General features: G+C 42.8%; 2 protein-coding genes across 2 annotated transcripts; both read right to left on the bottom strand.

Annotated features, from left to right (window-relative positions):
• Positions 1 to 1,798: 1,798 nt before the first annotated feature.
• Positions 1,799 to 18,426, bottom strand: LOC139066184 (uncharacterized). Its single transcript, XM_070548370.1, has 3 exons — positions 18,146 to 18,426; positions 17,890 to 18,002; positions 1,799 to 3,552 (listed from the first exon to the last, which is right to left on the bottom strand). Exons 2-3 carry the CDS (start codon positions 17,897 to 17,899, stop codon positions 2,999 to 3,001), a joined length of 564 nt encoding a protein of 187 aa, XP_070404471.1. The 5' UTR covers positions 17,900 to 18,002; positions 18,146 to 18,426; the 3' UTR covers positions 1,799 to 2,998.
• On the bottom strand, positions 4,383 to 9,421 carry LOC129156795 (zinc finger protein 862-like). Its single transcript, XM_054736020.2, has 5 exons — positions 7,494 to 9,421; positions 6,503 to 7,211; positions 6,021 to 6,250; positions 5,535 to 5,749; positions 4,383 to 5,381 (listed from the first exon to the last, which is right to left on the bottom strand). The coding sequence occupies exons 1-5, from the start codon at positions 7,502 to 7,504 to the stop codon at positions 4,804 to 4,806; spliced, it is 1,743 nt and encodes a 580-aa protein (XP_054591995.2). The 5' UTR covers positions 7,505 to 9,421; the 3' UTR covers positions 4,383 to 4,803.
• Positions 18,427 to 18,623: the final 197 nt, after the last annotated feature.

The raw sequence follows: 18,623 nt of genomic DNA, 5'->3' as shown, positions 1-18,623 counted from the left end.
GTAGGAGGGATTGAGGAGCTCCTCAAAGTATTCCTTCCACCGTCTGACTATAGCCCCAGTTGACGTCAGCAGCTCCCCATCCTCACTGTAAACAGTGTGAGCGAGTTGCTGCCTTCCTCTCCTGAGGCGCCGGACAGTTTGCCAGAACCTCTTTGGAGCCGATCGATAGTCTTTCTCCATGGCCTCACCAAACTCCTCCCACGCCCGAGGTTTTGCCTTGGCAACTGCCACTGCTGCACCCCGCTTGGCATTGGCACCCTGCTGTCTCCGGAGACCCACAGACCAGCCACGCCTTGTAGGCCTCCTTCAGCCTGACGGCTCCCCGAACCTCTGGTGTCCACCAGCGGGTACGGGGGTTGCCACCATGACTGGCACCGGCCACCTTGCGACCACAGCTAACAGCAGCCGCCTCAACAATCGCAGAGTGGAACAAGGCCCAGTCGGAGTCAATGTCCCCATCTGATCTCGGGATGCGGTCAAAGCTCTGCCGGAGGTGGGAGTTGAAGACCGTCTTGACAGGTTCTTCTGCCAGGCCTTCCCAGCAGACCCTCACTATGCATATGGGTCTGCCAGGTCTATGCAGCATCTTCCCCTGCCATCTGATCAAACTCACCACCAGGTGGTGATAAGTTGACAGCTCCGCTCCTCTCTTCACTCGGGTGTCCAAAACATACGGTCGTAGGTCAGATGATAAGACTACAAAGTCTATCATCGACCTGCGACCTAGGCTGCCCTGGTACCAAGTGTACCGATGGGCATCCTTATGTTCGAACATGGTGTTCGTTATGGCCAAACTGCGGCTTGCACAGAAGTCCAATAATGAAACACCACTCGAGTTCAGATTAGGTGGGCCGTTCCTTCCAATCACACCCCTCCAGGTCATGCTGTCATTGCCCACGTGAGCATTGAAGTCCCCCAGTAGGACAATGGAGTTCCCTGATGGAGCACTATCTAGCACTCGTCCCAGGGACTCCAAAAAGGGTGGGTACTCTGAACTGATATTTGGCCCATAAGCGCAAACAACAGTCAGGACCTGTTCCCCAACCCGAAGGCACAGGGAAGCTACCCTCTCGTCCCCCGGGGTAAACCCCAACACACAGGCAGAGAGTCTTGGGGCTAGCAAAAAGCCAGTTTTGAAAAGTTTTGAATTTGCACCGTCTTCCTGACATCACACTCTCCTGCCTATAAAGGACACAAAGACATATTTTGAAAGATTGTTACTGTTTATATTGACTGTTTATTCAATAAATTAGGCCTGCTTTTCAAACCTTAGCTCTTTCATATTCTATGTATTATACTTACTGTACACACCACATTACACTTTACTGCTTATTTCACATAGTTGGATGTTAAACTGCATTTTGTTGTTCCAGTATTGGTCATTTTAGGTTAGTCCAGTCATCCAGAAACAAGATTCAGGGTAGATGACTAGGCTAATATCTCCCGCTAACACCACAGACATATTGGACCTGAAAAACATTTTTTTTCTACCTCAAGAGATAAGTACTTGTAGTTGTTCGCTACTTTTTTAGTCTGGACTGTACGTAGCATTACTATGATAAATATATAGTTACCACTTAAAATCATTCTAGTTATTAATTTAGCCGTGTTGAATTCAATTTAATTACGTTAACAACTTTGTTCAAATGACCATGCCAGTCTTCAGTTCTCACTGCCTCCTGGCTGCGGTCTGTGTAGCTAGCTAAAAAGAGTATGAACAGCTGAGGCTCTGTCCTCTGAGCACATACTTAGTATTTTTGATAGAATCAAATTCATGACATTTTTCTCATTCACATATTTTTGTTTCTGCTGTCGGATGATAAAACTTGTATGAATTACTGAGTGGAGCGCGGGTCCGGTAGACTACCTGCTATCCGTTGCTATCCTGAAGCTCTCGTCAGGTTCGCTCATCTCAACGCAGAGTGAAAAAAACAAAAACTCTCCGCTGCTCCTTTGTCACTCAACAGAGAGAAGGAGAAAAACCTCTCACTCTATAAACTGGAATAAAGCAATATTCGTGAACCGAGTCGCTACTTTTGGCCCTTCTTTGGGGAAATAAATCTAGGGGTGAAAAATCTGTAAATCTAGCAAAAAAGACAGTTAGAAAAACAGAAGTGGAACTGGAACTGAAGGGGAATATGCAATCTGATTGGTTGGAAGCGTTATGTGGAGCACTGTGCCAGCTAGATGCAGAAATGAAAGGCGAAGCGCTGCAGCCCAATATTGCCCAATAATCCGTTTGTTTATCCACAAGGAGGGGAAATTATTTTCCAGGACAACTCAAAAATTTCCAGGACATTTTGCAATTCCCCCCATTTTCCATGTGTTTTCCATGACTGGAAAATTGGACTATCATTTTCCAGGTTTTCCAGGTTTTCCAGGATGCGTGGGAACCCTGAATAAGATTGATCATTTATAATTAGATGGAATATCACATCTTATTGATCATTCAGTAAAAGTAACCACTTCCATCACGTTACACCATCAGCATGGCTCTACACTTCATCCTGCAGCATCTGGACTCCTGGGTACCTACACCAGGATCCTGCCAGAAGCAGAAACAGCTGGAGTTAGCAGGTCAGATCCACGGTGTGTAAAGTCCACTCATGGAGGGAACAGGAAGGGAAACCACTGAAGAACCAGGATAAACAGACCCGAGGAAACATGGACGGAGACACAGCGCTGCCCCGTGGCCAGGCGGGAATGTGGAAACGGACCTGTGGCTATTCCAAACACAGGCGCCATCTTGTTAGCGGCCAGAAGCAGAGTATGGGTGGGATGAGGCTGGCCCATACTCTGGAACAGCAGCTGCTATGTGTGGACTCTCATGTGATTTGTTTATTTACATTTGTAGTAAACCTTTCTCCACACTCATCATGACTAAATGATTTAGGTTTCTTCTGGACTTTCCTGCACGAGTCTACATGTTGCTTCACTCTAACACATTTCTTATGAACCAAACAGCCTGAAGACCTTATTGCTGGATGACTTGTCTCCCTCACGTGTCTCTGGAGAGACCACTTGTGAAGAACTTGACAGACTTACCATCTGACTCAGAAGACCTGCTCTCATTCCAGTCATCATCTTCATCTCCAGTTTCAGACCCAGAGTCTGACAGCTCAGAGTCCAGATTCACATCATCATCATCATCATCATCTTCATCATCTCCACTAACTTCAGTCTCTGAAGAATCAGATGTTTGTTCATGAGGGTTCAGATCTGGGTTCCTGCTAGTTCCTGCTCCTCCACCAGTTTCTGCTGCCATCTGGTCAGCTGAGCTGCTGGTTGGAACATCTCTGTCTTCTATTTGCTGCTGATGAAGCTGTGAGACCAGAGGTTTCTCTTCATCATCCTCACTCTTTATAGAAACAGCAGTAACAGGAAACCCGACAGCTTCAGTCTCCTCCTTCAAACAGAGATGCTCTCCCTCCAGACTGGTCCAGAGCTCCTCCTGTTCCTCCTTTATGTGGAGGTGTTCTGGGTCCTGCTGGTCCACACCAGCACTCTGTTCTTCAGGAGCTTCTTCTTTAACCAGCGCCAGCTGTGGAACATCTGTAGGAAACACAGACACATGATGTTACAGACCACCATACCTTTATATTTACACCATGAGTGATACTGGCTACATGATGTGGGAAAAAGGAACAAGAACATGAACTTCATTTAGATAAAAACAGATTTCTACTTTAGGAACAATAAAAACTTCCATCACAATCAGCGTGTTTGTTTCTGACCAGAACTTCTAAGCCTCCTACTCACACCCCAAGCTTTAGATCTGAAGCTGATGTGAGGAGAAACGTCTCCAAGATAAAATCAGCAACTATTCAGTCAAAAGGAAAATGAATAAACACTTAGATGTAGCTGCTGTCAGTAACAATCTTTCACTTTTAAGCTCTCAGCAGGCTAGAGCACTACAAAGCAAAGGAATCTTACTAATTAGCATTTTGGGAGATTTAGTGTTGTTATTATTATTATTAGTAGTAGTGGGTTACTTAGTGACTGAGCAGTGGGCGGAGCCTGTTGTTTTCTACTCATTGTATTATTTTTCAGCGTTTCCCCTGGGAATTTTTCCAGCTGTGGTGGTGGTGTGTGTGTGTGTGTGTGTGTGTGTGTGTGTGTGTGGGGGGGGGGGGGGTTATGACACATCTCACTTTTATGTTATTATTGTTTTATTTGACGCACTCCACCTTGAACTGCACCAATCCAGCAACTGCTGCATTTTAATAACTAGTATTAAAGGTGAATACACCAATATTTGCACAAGAATAATTTTTGTTTTAAACTCTCAGTGACACACTTTGCGGGGGGGGTGGGGGGGGGTGGGGGGGGGGGTTGGTATTTAATTTTTCTTGGCGTGTGGAAAAACATCTCCTTCTGCCCCCTTTATTTAGGTCCAAGATCATTACTGGGCTGGCCCTATTAAGCACCTTCTACACCCCTGCTTAGTAGACTTAATGAAGGATTTTTAAGCCAGTATCAAAATGACTGAAACACAAATTTACATATTTGGCATTATTGACCAATATCTTTGATTTAATTTATTTGTTAACAGGGGTGGACATTAACTTCAAAACCAACCGGCCAGCCGGGCCGGTAACTCAGAAAATTTACCGGCCCCACCAAGAATCTACCGGCCCCACAGGTCAACTGCCAAAACGAGTCAAAATAACAACTGAAGCGTTTTAAATGTAACAAACCTTTATTTTCTACACATTCACACACATAAACTTTTCAACCAGCACTGTGTCAGTCTCTGGCACTATTGTGATGCAGGCTGAACATTTGGCTAGTGGTGGACTAGTGTTACTCCACCTCAAAGTCCTTGTCAAGCTCATCGTCATATTTCTTGCTCATCATGGAGAGCAAGCGACCCTGACCCACGCACATGAAATCTTCCTCTGGCTCTGCGTCGTCCATCTCAGCAGCAGTGGAAGTCTTGCCATCCATGAAATCAAGACGCCTTCGCCGTTGGACATCATGATACCATATGTTTATAGCTGGCTTTGGGTCGAAGTTTTTAATGTCTGCCGACAGTAACCGCACCGACATGAGCTCACCCACACTCTTCCCTGACAGGCTGGACCGCCAGTCACTCTTTATCATTTTCATGTGGTTGAAACCTCTTTCACATTCAGCAGTAGATGCAGGCAGGGTCAGCAGCAGGTCCACAAGCTGAAGAATGTTTGGGCACTCATCAAAGTACCTTCTGTTCAGTTCGCACCATGTCACCTTCTTGATGAACTCCAGCCAGTCGGGCTGCTGATACACCTTGGATCGGAGTGTTGTCCACTCGTCTGCAACTTTGTCCACCTGCACACCTGCATCTTCCAGGACAGGCTTGAAGTGCCCTACCAGGATGTCAACAGCTGCGTCTCCAAAGTCTGAAAAAAATAAATAACAAAAATTTAATCAAAAAACCTTACTCTTTAAAAACCAAGGGGTGTCCTAGCATTACCTCTTCATTTAAAAAAAATGTGCTGTCACCATATCAAAGTAAAATGAGGCAGTTCATAAATTGAAACAAAAAAACCAACCCGTCATGTTTACTTTGTCAGGCCAGAACCCAAAATCTGCAATGTTTGTGGCATGAAGTAACCCTCCTTTCACATGCCCAAATCGGTTCTCCATGTTGGCAACCAGGTCATCAATGAGATTCGGGTGTGATGACTGAAATGATCGACCGTCGCCCGAGAGTTCCCTTCCCTCAAAGGTCATCTTGTTCCCGAACGACTGTAGCATGGGGCCAGGCCTACAAAGAGAAAGTAAAAGTATTGGTTGGTTTAACACAATATAGACTGCTATAAATTTGAATTAATATGTTTAGAATACTACTTTTTAACATTGTCTATTTCAGATACTGTTGAAGGAGACTCCACCAGTGCAGTAGAAGTTCTAAACACAGACTGCTGAAATTTATGTTTGTTACAAAATGATTATATAAATGTTCACAAAGTTAATGAACATTTAATAGATGTCAAACTGTAAGGCCAAATATGTTTTATTTTAAAATGAAGGCTTACTTTCTCTTATAAGTCAGCAGCACAGTCTTGGTTGACTGTAGGGCTTCATGCAATGCAGCCATCGTCACGTTGGTCTTCTGCATCTTGCGTGACAAGTTGGAAAGATGAGCCAGGACATCAAACAAGAACCATGCATACTTTATCACGTCCAGGGATGTTGCAGCACGATAGAAGTTCCGGGCCTTGGCCTGCTGGTCACTGCGTACTCCGGTGGAATCTGGGGACTGTATCTGAAAAACAGCAACATGAAGACATTATTTATTTTATACCTTGCATAAATAGAGCAGATTGCAAGCTTTAATGTGCACATTTAATAAAATACAGTTTTGCTTGCTGCTCATTTCTTTTTTGAGATTTGACCTACTTTATCAAGTGCATTTTTTAAGTGCATTCAAACTGACATTTAGTTTTCTGTGCTGCAAGCATTGTTGAGAAATCATTTTTAAAATAATGCCATTTGAACAGTGCACATAAGGATATACCTGTTCCAGATGTTGAACGATGGTAGAGTACCCTCGCAAGAAGTGGTCCAAGGCCGCCAACAGGTGTGATACCCAGCGGGTGCCTGTCGCTCTTGTGGGCATCAGGGGTTTCTTTCCCAGTGATTCGAATGAGGCCTTCAAGTTTGCCCGGTTGAGAGGACTGTAGTGGTAAAATGTGTAGAGTCCAGTAAGGAGAGCATCCTGCTTCTTGTGGCATGGATTCTTCGAGGCAGCATCCTTAAAACTCAGCTCAAGTCTATGAGGCATACAATGAATGGGCAGCACATGGGGCAGGTCTGCAGTCAGTCTTGTCACTACGCCACTCTTTACTCCAAGCATGACTGCAGCCCCGTCTGTTGAAACAGCGACCAGTTTCTTCTTCCAGGTGCCTTCCTCCACACCAAGACCTTTACACACACCGGCTGTTATGGCAGACGTGATGTTTTCTGCATTAGCTTTTGCGACTGCCTCGATACCCAGGAACTTGACACAGATTTGTCCTTTAACTGCTTGTCGGCCATAGATGATTTCTTCTTCAATGACTGCACTGTCAGCACAGCCATCTGACATCAGAGAAAGAAACTTTCCAGCTGCAAATTCTTCTTGCACACTCTCCTTCTCTGCCTGGGCTATGTACCCAATGAATGTTTTGGCCTGCTTTCTGGTTCGGTACGTTTCGCCTATCTCCATGCCCTTCTGCTCATCTAAACTGAAAGAAAAAGCAAATTACATTTCATACATTCAATTTTGACAGCCAGTCTTTACTGTGCTAATGCACATATCTCTCACATTGGAACGATGGCAGTAAAAAAAATAAATAAATAAAAATAAAAACGGAATAAGAAAAGGTGGGGAAAATAAAAAAAATGGAATAATGAAGAAAAGGTGAAAATAATTAAAGGAACATTTAAGAAAATCTTTAATAAAAATCTGAAAAAAAAAGAAGATGGAACAGAATTTATTTTTAAAAAATAAATCAAAGATGACTTACAGACAGTGCATGTTTTCAGGTTCTTTTCTCCATCAAACAATGAAATGGACAAGAACACATCGTTAAACTAACAGAACAAACCCAGTATTTTGAGAATTTGTTAAGCAAAAAATAATACTTACTCGCACATCCAACTGAAGTCGGTGTATGGCCTTCCTTTCTTTGCAATGGCGTGAGCTGTACGAAACAACTTTTCCAGTTTGTCTTGCTGTGCTTTAGTCATCGCCACGAGGGCCTTTGCAGCTGGCGACTCTCCTACCGTTGCTGCATTAGCAAGAGCAGTCTTTTCTGCCTTCATGTGGCTCGCTGTTTTTTCGTGGTCTTTCACGTATTGTTAAATGTTAATGATATCTTGAACGGTTCAGGAATTATGGTAATGAGAAGCATGTCCAATCCCGTCTGCGGCCACATGTTGGTAATAAGAATATTGTGGCACTAACAGAGGGGTGCCGGCGGTCAGGGCTAGGGGGCCCCCCAACACAAGGGGGCCCCAGGCGGCTGCCTACCTATGCCTAATGGTAAAACCGCCTCTGCTATTATGTTATTATTACAACACTAGAAATAAATAATGAGGTAAATATTCTGGATCAGCACCATGAAGCACCTGCGTGATTCGTGCAGATCTGATGGGGAACAAATAGGTGTTTTTCTTTTTTTTTGGTGCCTTCATGTGGCTCGCTGTTTTTTCGTGGTCTTTCACGTATTCTAGTTTGAATTTGTTGGTTCCCTCAACAAAACTCGATTTTGTCGTTGCATACTTCCGGCATACAACGCAGTACATCACCTCCTCCGCTTTGCTGTACTCGAGCCATCCTCTGCGCCTCCCGTCTTCTTTAAACCGCCAAGAATCATTCCACCTCGGCACACGCTTCTCCGCTTCATACCGTTTCGAACGGTCTCGCCTCTCCTCACCAGTTTTAAAGCGTTTTGCCGGAGGTTTCATCAAGAAATCCCATGCCTGTGTGGTGTCGCCATCTTCCTGTATGCTTGTGTGTTTCTAGCGTGGTTCCGCTCCGTCTTTTATAGTGAACTTATAGTTCACGTGACTAGAGGTGTGCAGTAGGTGCACGAATCGTGCACGTACTGCACACCTCTAGTCACGAACTGCACGTACAAGTGCATGTGCAGTACGCGCAGTACGTGACTAGAGGCAGCTTCACGTGCGCAAACAGGGCGCGGCCATGATGGTGAAAGCCGGTGTGTAAATGACAAAGAAGGTTTGGGCGCCACCCGGGCGGTAAGTCGTCAAGTTTTTACCGCCCGACGAGAAAATTTAGCGCCATTGGCGCTCGGGCGGTTTAAAGGTCCACCCCTGGTTAAGAACATCAAGATGCATTACAGTGAACATTATAATAAAGTACATGTTTCTAGTGCAGAGAGGAGACAACCCATAGAAGCACTGATTTGATCTCATTTCAGAGAAAAATAGAACAGATCAGATGCATCTAATAAATAAAATTACTAACATAAACTCAGGAATCTGTTTCTTTGCTTCATTGTTCTGGTGCTGAAAATATCACTAATGTGGATCAAAGGAGATACACAGATGAATGCACCTCTTATTTATTATTTGGGAATTAGTGGGTGTGGTTTACATCAATACATTATTTTAAATCTGAAATTGATATGGATTGATCAGAAGTTGCTATGTGTGTTGTTTATTAGAAAAATATTTACAGAGCAGCCTCAGAATTGAGATGATCACAACAGTAAAGGAACTATTACAGAACAAGTTTTTCAGTAAAATCAGAACATTAATATTTAAGTGCATGAATTAATGCATCTGAACTCATGCAGTAGGAACTAGGAAATATGAAATGCTAGAACTATTTTATTTTATTTTGATTAAACTGATTTTTTTCCTAACGTTGTTGGCATTTTTCCCACACACACTTAAACAAAACAATTTTGATTGAGGTGTGTGTGTGAGAGAGAGAGGGGGGTAAAATAATAATAATAAAAAAAAAAAAAACGACCGCAGTGGAGGCAGTGACCGACGCAGCACAAGCCATTTTCAGCTCTGTCTTGTCAAATGCACCACGTCCGTTACGAAAAAGTAACTTTAAATATTAAACTGAAAAAGATGCGAGCTGAAGAAAACCTAGGGAGCACTGAAGAAACGTGAGCAACAGTGAAGCAAGCACAGAGAGATCCGTTACTGTGTGTGTGTGTGTGTGTGCGTGCGTGCGTGCGTGCGCGTGGATGGGCCGGGCGGACTGAGCTCCCGGCTGCAGTTTTGTGTGTAGGGAGGGGCGGGCGCTCTATGTGACTGCAGTCTCATAGAGCATAACCCGTTCACACACACAGTGTTTAAAAGTGTGGGTGTTGAGATTTCTCTGAGGTACAAAACAGGGTTTTCCTTACATTGGCGTAGCCGTGGCGGCCCACCATGGCTGAAATCCCACCGCCACGCCTACAAGATCCCAAGTTTTTTTTTTTGGCGCTGTTTCCCGAAGAAGCAGCGGGAACTACTATGTTGTCGCTTGTGATCACAGCCAGCGGGCAGCAAGGAGGAGCAGCCAGGGCAAGGTGCAGTTACAGCATAAGTTACTGAGTTTAAAATTAGAAAGGTAGCAGTGGATATGATGCTTTTTGGTTTACATGTTTCAATAGCATTAAGATAAAGGAGTGTTGACAATCTTGACAGGGTTTCCTCCAGTGCTTTTTAGGCCAGGTTCTCCTCCCCCCACCAGGCTAAGCCGCAGCTATCGAATATTTTTGTAATCGAGTACTCTATCGAATATTTTTTTCGATTAATCGAGTACTCTAATAAATTACCCTTTTGTATTTGTAAACCATTATATCAAATAGCATGTTGTAATTATGAAAGACCTGTTAAAATGAGCAAGCAATTGCCAGTTACTCTTCAAGTTTTATTCAAAATTAGTTTTCAAAACTTCAGCACTTCAACTTTACTTTACAGTAAACAAATGGCTGTGCAAAAAATAAGTACACAACCTGGGCAGATTTTCCCCTCGTGCGAGAATCTGCTAGCCTGCAAGCCAGACAAAAACTAGGAGGATAACTGTTGAAGTAGCGCTGCGAGCGGCTGCGGCCCAAACAGAACCAGAACCGCTCACGGTGCATGCGCAAACAGCTCGCCGGCTGTTTCCCTATTAACACACGTCCGTTTTAATTTCAACACTTTTTTTCTCACACAATAACAAGGATTGTCGAGAAAGCATGTTTGCTGTGGTCATGTCAAATTATACTGATCACAAAACATTTATTTACTTTCTTTCGTTTTCCTCTCATAAATACCCGTGTCCTCCTGCAGCAATCCCGAGGGACAACAAACATCAATAACACAATAAAAAGTCCGACGTTTTGTGTAAAAATGCTATTTTTTAGCACATTTTAAGTCCGACGTGTTGCTACCAGACATACGGTGTGAGCTGAAACTGAGTGCTACAAACGAAAAAGTCGCACAGTGTCCACAGAATATATAGAAATACAGGCTAAAATGCATTATCTTGTAGAGGCTCCGAGTCCGCTTGCAGAAGTGACATTTACATGTGCTGCAGCATGGAGGATGTGTTGTTGTGGTAGGTTAAATCCATTTTACAGTATTTACAATGGACTACGTTTTCCGCCTAACGACGTGAAAAATGGTCCCACATCTTGACATTTTCTGTCTTTTTCGCACTCCACCGGGGTCCACGTTGTCCGCCATGGCTTAAGAGAAAGTTAAGTTATATTCGCTACTCGCGTGTGCAGTCCAGTGGGCATGTGCGTCACTTATTTCAGTCCGGGTGAAACATGACCACGGGCGACTGCAAAGCCACGAATTAATTAAATATGAATTAAACGAATCCTCGAGGCAGAGAATTTGACTCGATGATTTTTTTGTACTCGAATTATTCGAGGTACTCGAGGAATCGTTTCAGCCCTAATCACTTATTCATGTAAAATTTATTTATTTTTTCATGACTGACTTTAACCGCATCTAATACTGTATTACTGCGTGAGCGCAACAGCGACAACTTAAGATCGATGTGTGAGCAGCCTGAGAGGTCGGGTATTTTCATCTGAACCCTTAAAACCTCCAGCAGGCTACGCTGCACTATTGACCTGTTAGCACGCGACGCTAACAACTTAGCGACGTGACATGTCTCGGAGAAAGCGCAAAAACACGTTGGACGCTTCTTCTGAAGAGGGAAAATAACACCTCTTCTTAAGTAGAGCACGACGTCGCCTCGGCTCGTTCACGGCCGAGCCGGACTGAGCTCGATAACATTGACCCAGCACAGCCACTGGGTCGTTGGAGCTGCCCCGTGACTGCCTGATGGAAAACCAGCGGGTTTCATCAGACTCGTAAAGTTTCTTGTTTTTGCTGGGGACCCCCTGTATTTTACCGCTCCCTCCTGCAGTCTTCCCCTATTAACATTTAAAATGATTCTGTAAATTCCGTGTATCAATAGAAAAAATCTCAATCCATATCAATTTCAGATTTAAAATAATGTATTGATGTAAACCACGCCCAATAATTTCCAAATAATAAATAAGAGGTGCATTCATCTGTGTATCTCCTTTGATCCGCATTAGTGATATTCTCAGCACCAGAACAGTGAAGCAACAGATTCCTGAGTTTGTTAGTAATTTTATTTATTAGGTGCATCTGACCTGTTCTATTTTTCTCTGAAATGAGATCAAATCAGTGCTTTTATGGGTTGTCTCCACTCTGCACTGGAAAATTTTACTTTATTTAGAGACTTGTCATAATCCCCCCCCGCCACAGCTGGACAAATTCCTAGGGGAAACACTGCCAAGGTACCGGGAACTAGTATCGAATCGATTCCAATGTCAAAGGTACCCATCCCTACCCACAGCTTAATCTCACCGCTCCCCATGGGGACGGGTCAAATGCAGGACGTAACTTCAACAGTGTGTGACGATGACTTTGGGACTTTAAAGCTTGGTTTATGCTTGACACATTTACTTTCCGCTTGGTGATGCGGCTCGCGGATGGAACGCGCTTCACAACTTGCAGCATTTATGGTTCATGCACCTTGTCTCTGTGGTGAGCCAATATTCTCCCAAACTGTAGGGGGCAGCGTGGAGCTCTACGGCATGCATCCAACACTACACCATAGAAGTAAAAATTACTGTTGTTTACAACATGGCATTCCAGCATTTTTTAACTGCGTGCTCGTCTTTTCCGACAGTGCGAGCTATTTCTCTCCAAGAATTATTAACAACATGTTGATCACTGTGATCTTTGAGAGCTGAATCATACAAATGTCTGTATTTACGAACCTCTGCCATACTAGTTCTTGCCAGTACGCCATGTTTTTCCACGTCCGACCGTCCGCGTGGTTAGAAAATGTCCTAGGTGCGCGGTGCGGAAAGTTTGGGCCGTGCGGTGGAGGGGCGTGATTGTTAAAACAAACAAAACAAAAAACTATTTGGATAAAAACAAGTCACGTGACCACTATACTTGGCTTCACAAATCATTCATTGGAGAGATCTATTCACTAGGGCTGGGCGATATGACGATTTTAGACCGTTTTACGATCTACACATCTGACGGTCTGTCATTTTTGAGAGACCTTTTTATCACGATTCACAGCTCTGCTGTTGAAATTCTGCCTCTGAATGAAAAGGGAACTTACCTCAGGCGAATGACACGCCTTTGTTTGACCCTTAACCAATCAGAGTGAGTCATAGTAATATATTAGTGCCCCCGCTTGTTTTCACCTGTGTGTGAACAAACATGGCTTCGGCCGCGGCTGAGAGCGACAACGAGGTTTTCGTTCCGAAGAGGAACACCTTTTCTATAGTACCGACCGAGCACCGATTCACGTCATTTCAAACGGTGCCTCGTTTCAGTACCCGTCCTTCATAACGAGAACTTGCCAAGAAAGCTGCGCATGTGCAAGAGCGTTATGTCGTCGGTCCCTGTGAGCAAGTTGTAAACAGAGCAGCATGGTAGAAAGAAGAACGCACGCAAACGCTTGGGTCCACTTCACTAAATGTGATGGGTAACTGGGTGATGAAACCAGCGACAACGATCTAAGTGAGACATCCTCATCTTAATCTGCTCTGGTAGGTAAATAAAATGTTTAAGATAACGTTAGCTTGATTTGTTAGCTTCCGTTTCGCTAATGGTGGGTTCGCTTTCTCCTGGGAACTCCGAATTTCCGACTAGATGAACATGAACGCGCTCTAAAGTTTGGCTTCACTTTACTAAATGCGACGGGTGATTGGGTGAAGATGAAACCAGCGACAACGATCTAAGTGTGAGGCATCATCGTTTTAATCTGCTCCAGCAGTTAAATAAACTGTTAAAGACACGTTAGCTCCCTATGCCACCATTGTTATCAGCTAATGGTGCGTTCGCTTTCTCCTCGGAAATTCTAACTTCCCAGTGGGAAAAATCAAATGAAAAAGGATGGCCAAAGGAATGAAGATACACAGTAAATTTAGTTCACAGTAAAGATGTTTGCTTCAGTTTAATTATCAACTTATAAAACTACAAGGACGATGTTAAAATACAAACAGTTGTATGTTATTTATCGTGATACTTATCAAATATTGTTATATATTGAGAAAATATATATATTTAATTATAAAAGAGAATCAAAATATGAAACACTCAAAAGTATCGAAAATTGGTACCGTTAAGTACCGGTATCGATTCGTAGGTACCGGGAATTAGTACCGGATCGATTCAAATGTCAAAGGTACCCATCCCTATTATATGGAACTGGTTTGGTTTTTCACCAGATGACAAAGAGCAGCGGAACGTCATTCGCAAAGTTTGCAAGGAGAGCGTCAAGGCAAGTGATGGCAACACCACAAACTTGTTTAATCACTTGAAAAGAAGGCATCCCAAACAATACAATGAGAGCCAGCTGGCAGCTAAAGCTAAAAAGACTGCGGCTGCTGCGGCAGCGGCTAGTGCTTCTTCCAGGCAGCAAACGCTAACAGAAACACTCACAAAACTCACTCCTTACGACAGAGACAGCAGACGATGGAACAGCATGACAGATGCAGTGACGTACCACTTGGTTAAAGATTTGTGTCCCGTGCGAACAGTAGGAGTGGGATTTAAGAACATGATAAAAACATTGGATCCGCGCTATGAGTTTTCCAGCTGCAAGTATTTTTTGAACACTGCCATTAGGGCTGCTCGATTATGGCAAAAACAATAATCACGATTATGGTGACTGAAATTGAGATCACGATTATTTAGGACGATTTTTCAATTTATGTTGATTTTATTTGTTTTTATTCAGTCATAAAATTGCTCAGGGCACAATCAGGACAAAAATAAGAAACAAGATGATCACTAAAAATAACTCCTGATTCCCAGTATAAAAAGACCAATATACTTATAGCTCATAGTCTATGACCCAAGGGCTACAGACCTTGGTTTAACTCATTTAAGTCTAACCAGTACAGACCCAAATACCAATATCTTGCAAATACTGACAGCAAGAATTATACAGTGGCATTTATAACAAATAAATGCAAATAAATTGATGTTCACAAAATGTTGCATAACATTTATTTAGTCGTGTCAAGGTGCTGTAGGAGAGTGCACTAGCACCGTGTCCTCAGAGAGATTAGTTATTATTTATCAGCGTAAGGAAGTTATTTCTACCTTATTTATAAACTATTTATTTACAGGCCCATCAGTTAATGTAATAATTGTCCCAACCACAGCTGCACCCCCCACCCCCCACCCCGGTCTCACAGCAATCAGTGGCAAGCTGCAAGTGTGTTTAGCACGCCACACGCGCACATTTAGCCGTTTTTAGCGGCTCAGGAGTCCGCAGGTACGGTGTGTGTCACTCACTCTGGTTAATCCAACAAGGAGCCGGCTCCGAGAGCCATTTCTTTAGCGACTGACACATCACTACATCATTCCCTTTCCTAATGTTGTGAAGAACGGTCCAGAGCGCAGGCGGAGTGTTTAGCTAACCTGCAGGAAATGTCGACGACAGTTATCCAGAAAGTAGCTAAGGGTTACCAGAGATGTTTCTGAGGTGTTCGCTAGGTACTTTTAGGATTAAAAAGTCAAGAAGGGGGTCTGAAAAGCTGCTAGAAATAGCGTCAAAGTCGCTAAGTTGGCAACACTATGGAGGTGCGCTTCATTTGCAACTCAGGGCAGCGCAAGCGGGAGGAGCAAATAATCGGCTTGTTTTGTTTTTTATAATCGTTCAAAACTCAGATCGTAATCGTGATTAAAATTCGATTAATTGAGCAGCCCTAACTGCCATTCCACGCATGTACGCTGAATGCAAAGTGAGAGTTATAGGAAATATTCAGAATGCGCAGTTTTTTGCTACCACAAGCGATCTCTGGTCCAGCCGCACATCAGAGCCGTATTTGAAATTAACTATCCACTACATGAGCAACTGGGAGCTACATAGTATTTTGAACAAGTTAATGTTTGCACAATACGTTTGCAATTCACATGTTTGCACTTTAAATATGTTTACGATTTTAATTTATGTTAAGTTACTTGAAAAACGAGAAAAACTGATTTTTGTAATTGTTTCTCTCAGGGCTTTTATCATCTCTGGTGTGAGTTTAAAATATAAGTGTGTTAGCACTGTGTTGATTATCCCTAATATAATAAATGTTTATTTATTCAATGTTTCTCTTCTTTAATACGCAATTGAAGTTATGCTATTCATGGATAAAAAATCATGATGAAATATTGGAAAAATCGTGATATTCTATTTTTGCCATATCACCCAGCCCTACTATTCACTCTAAAACTTCAAGGTTCTACAACAGTCTGTGAACGAGTGAATGACTGTGATGTAAAACACTTTGGGGGGTTTTAGAACCCCAGTAGTGCTAAACATATACAGATAATTATTTTAAAGATTGAACCTCATTCTCATAATTTCACTGTAATGTCCCACCATAATGTAACCCAGTAGATAAAACACCTTCATTTTAGTTTATTTTTTGTATCAGCTAACTTCCATGCTTTCATTTTGGAAAATATTTTTAGTTTGAAAAGACAGAAGTGTAATTCCTTAGTTTGTTCCTGATTCCGGTTGGCGCTCCCGTCGAGTTAAACTTGCCCTCTCATTTGTTGAGAGTGGCGTTAGTCCCGCCTTCCTACAAGGTGAGCGACTCAGGCGCCGTTTTTTGCTCTTTGGAGAGCTGGAGGAAGATTGCAGAGGAGCCGCACTGAACCATATTTTAGGGGATTGAGTCGAGCCGTATATACCTTTTATTGGGTGAGTCGCTATACAGAACAGAAGTTTAAGAGTATTTGAGTTTTCTAGACGTCTAATTTAGGTTATGTGTTATAGTGGGTTGTGTGGAGCCCACGCTAGAGAGACCAGGTGGCTGTGCTGGCGCTTCAAGCACGCTAATACCTCATCTTGGTGAGTTAACGCCATGTGCTTGCTAAGCTCTGCTAGCAACCTGCTAACTAAAGCTAACTCACTTTGGCCAGCCACATGAGTTCATTTTAATGGATGTTAATGGTAATTCTGCTAACAGAAGGGAACAAATAATTATTTTTGTTTTATTTTTCAGAATGAATGTGAATATTGTGGATCTTAAACGTCAGTTTTGTTGATTATCATATTGTTATTGTGTAATTTTTGTATTACTCTATGGTTACATGCTAATCATAAGCCTTGTTAAAAAAAACTGGTTAAAAACTGGAAAAAAAAGATTCAAACTATTAGTTACGTGAGTTAAAAACATGTTTCATGTATTGCCAAAATGTATTTTGAGAAAAGAAATGTACATGCATGTAAATGGTTACTATGGTAATGTGAAGGATGAAGAAAGAAAAGACTGTAAAAGCTATAGCTGTGAGAATAAGAGATGAGAATTTTATTTAGCTGTAAACAATAATTGCATTATTGTTGTGCAGGCTAGGTTTTTATGCTCGGTACGGGACTGAAGTGGATTGGAGTCCTGGATTCTCTCCGGATGGAGATGGCGAGCCTGTGCCCGAACTGAACTGAATCCCGATCAGGAGAACATCATTCTTCTATACTGAGCCAACATTCCAGTGGTAACCACTCAGACCACTGAACCTGAGTTTTACAAGACCGAGGAGACTTTCTTTTTGACTAGACTACGACCAAATAGAAGACTGACTTTGAGCTCAACCTGACTAGGTTTACTGATATAGGGGGAAATGCCTAATTGTTTAATTATATGTTTATTGCAGCTGCAGTATTTTTTGTTCTATTTTCATATTTCTATATAAAATTACAAATCTGGTGCAACTGTGTTCTTTTGCTCATTCTTTGGATCCAGCTATTCCATTTCCCACTCACTGGTAATTTGTAAGGTAATCCTGTTGGACCTAGAGTCTGGCCTATTTATTATTATTTTTTGAATAAGTGGTAACTTAATCTGACGCCAGGGTTACAATAGACTGACAATATATTCATTCATCCACCAGTACCTGTGTCCATGCTGTCCAGGTCCAGGTGGTGAAGAACACACGATGAATCAGTCCCAGCTGATGGATGATCCTGAAGTGGTAGCAGGTTTTCTTTAGCCGTGTTTAGCTAACAGCTGCAATAGAAACAAAGCAGGAGAGCTGATTAAGATGCTGCTTCAGAACAACGCAGGAGATTAAAGATCCAACGCTTTGGTTCTGGCCAAAGGAACAGCAGCAGATCCAGAGGGCAGGAAGTCTAGAGAAAAGCTTTTCTCACCCACAACCTGATTCTGGAGCTCCGATTGTCACGAAGACCGCAGAATATCTTCTCTGGTTCTGGAAAGAACTCCACCAAGTTGTTGAGGAGGAGAAGAAAGTTTCCACAGCCTGGTGAGAAGATTTCTGCAGCAGCAGCAGTTAGTCGCTTTAGCTGATCAACTCTCCCAGAGACTGAAGTGAAGACATTTTTACTGCAGAGCCTCAAATTTTCTCCTCACACACCAGAACAATAAGCTAGCTCTGTTAGCAGCAGCTTTCGGTTTCTGCTTCTTCCGTTGGTCGATGACCAGCGAAATGGTGCATTAGCGCCACCTGCTGGAGCAGAATAAAACCCACCTGACTCTCATTCACAACTTCCACTGATGGTTTTTTTTTTTGACAAAATATTTGTCGTAATGTTTTTTGTTCCTCTCTCCAAAAGTTGTCATTTAACATTCTTACGTTTGTCATTTTTCTAAATGAATTAACGAAGGGCC

This window comes from Nothobranchius furzeri, chromosome 2 (genome assembly GCF_043380555.1).
Source record: "Nothobranchius furzeri strain GRZ-AD chromosome 2, NfurGRZ-RIMD1, whole genome shotgun sequence".
Classification (NCBI taxonomy): Eukaryota; Metazoa; Chordata; class Actinopteri; order Cyprinodontiformes; family Nothobranchiidae; genus Nothobranchius; species Nothobranchius furzeri.
The sequence above is the reverse complement of the archived record's forward strand: the minus strand, read 5'-3'. Positions and strand labels throughout refer to the sequence as shown.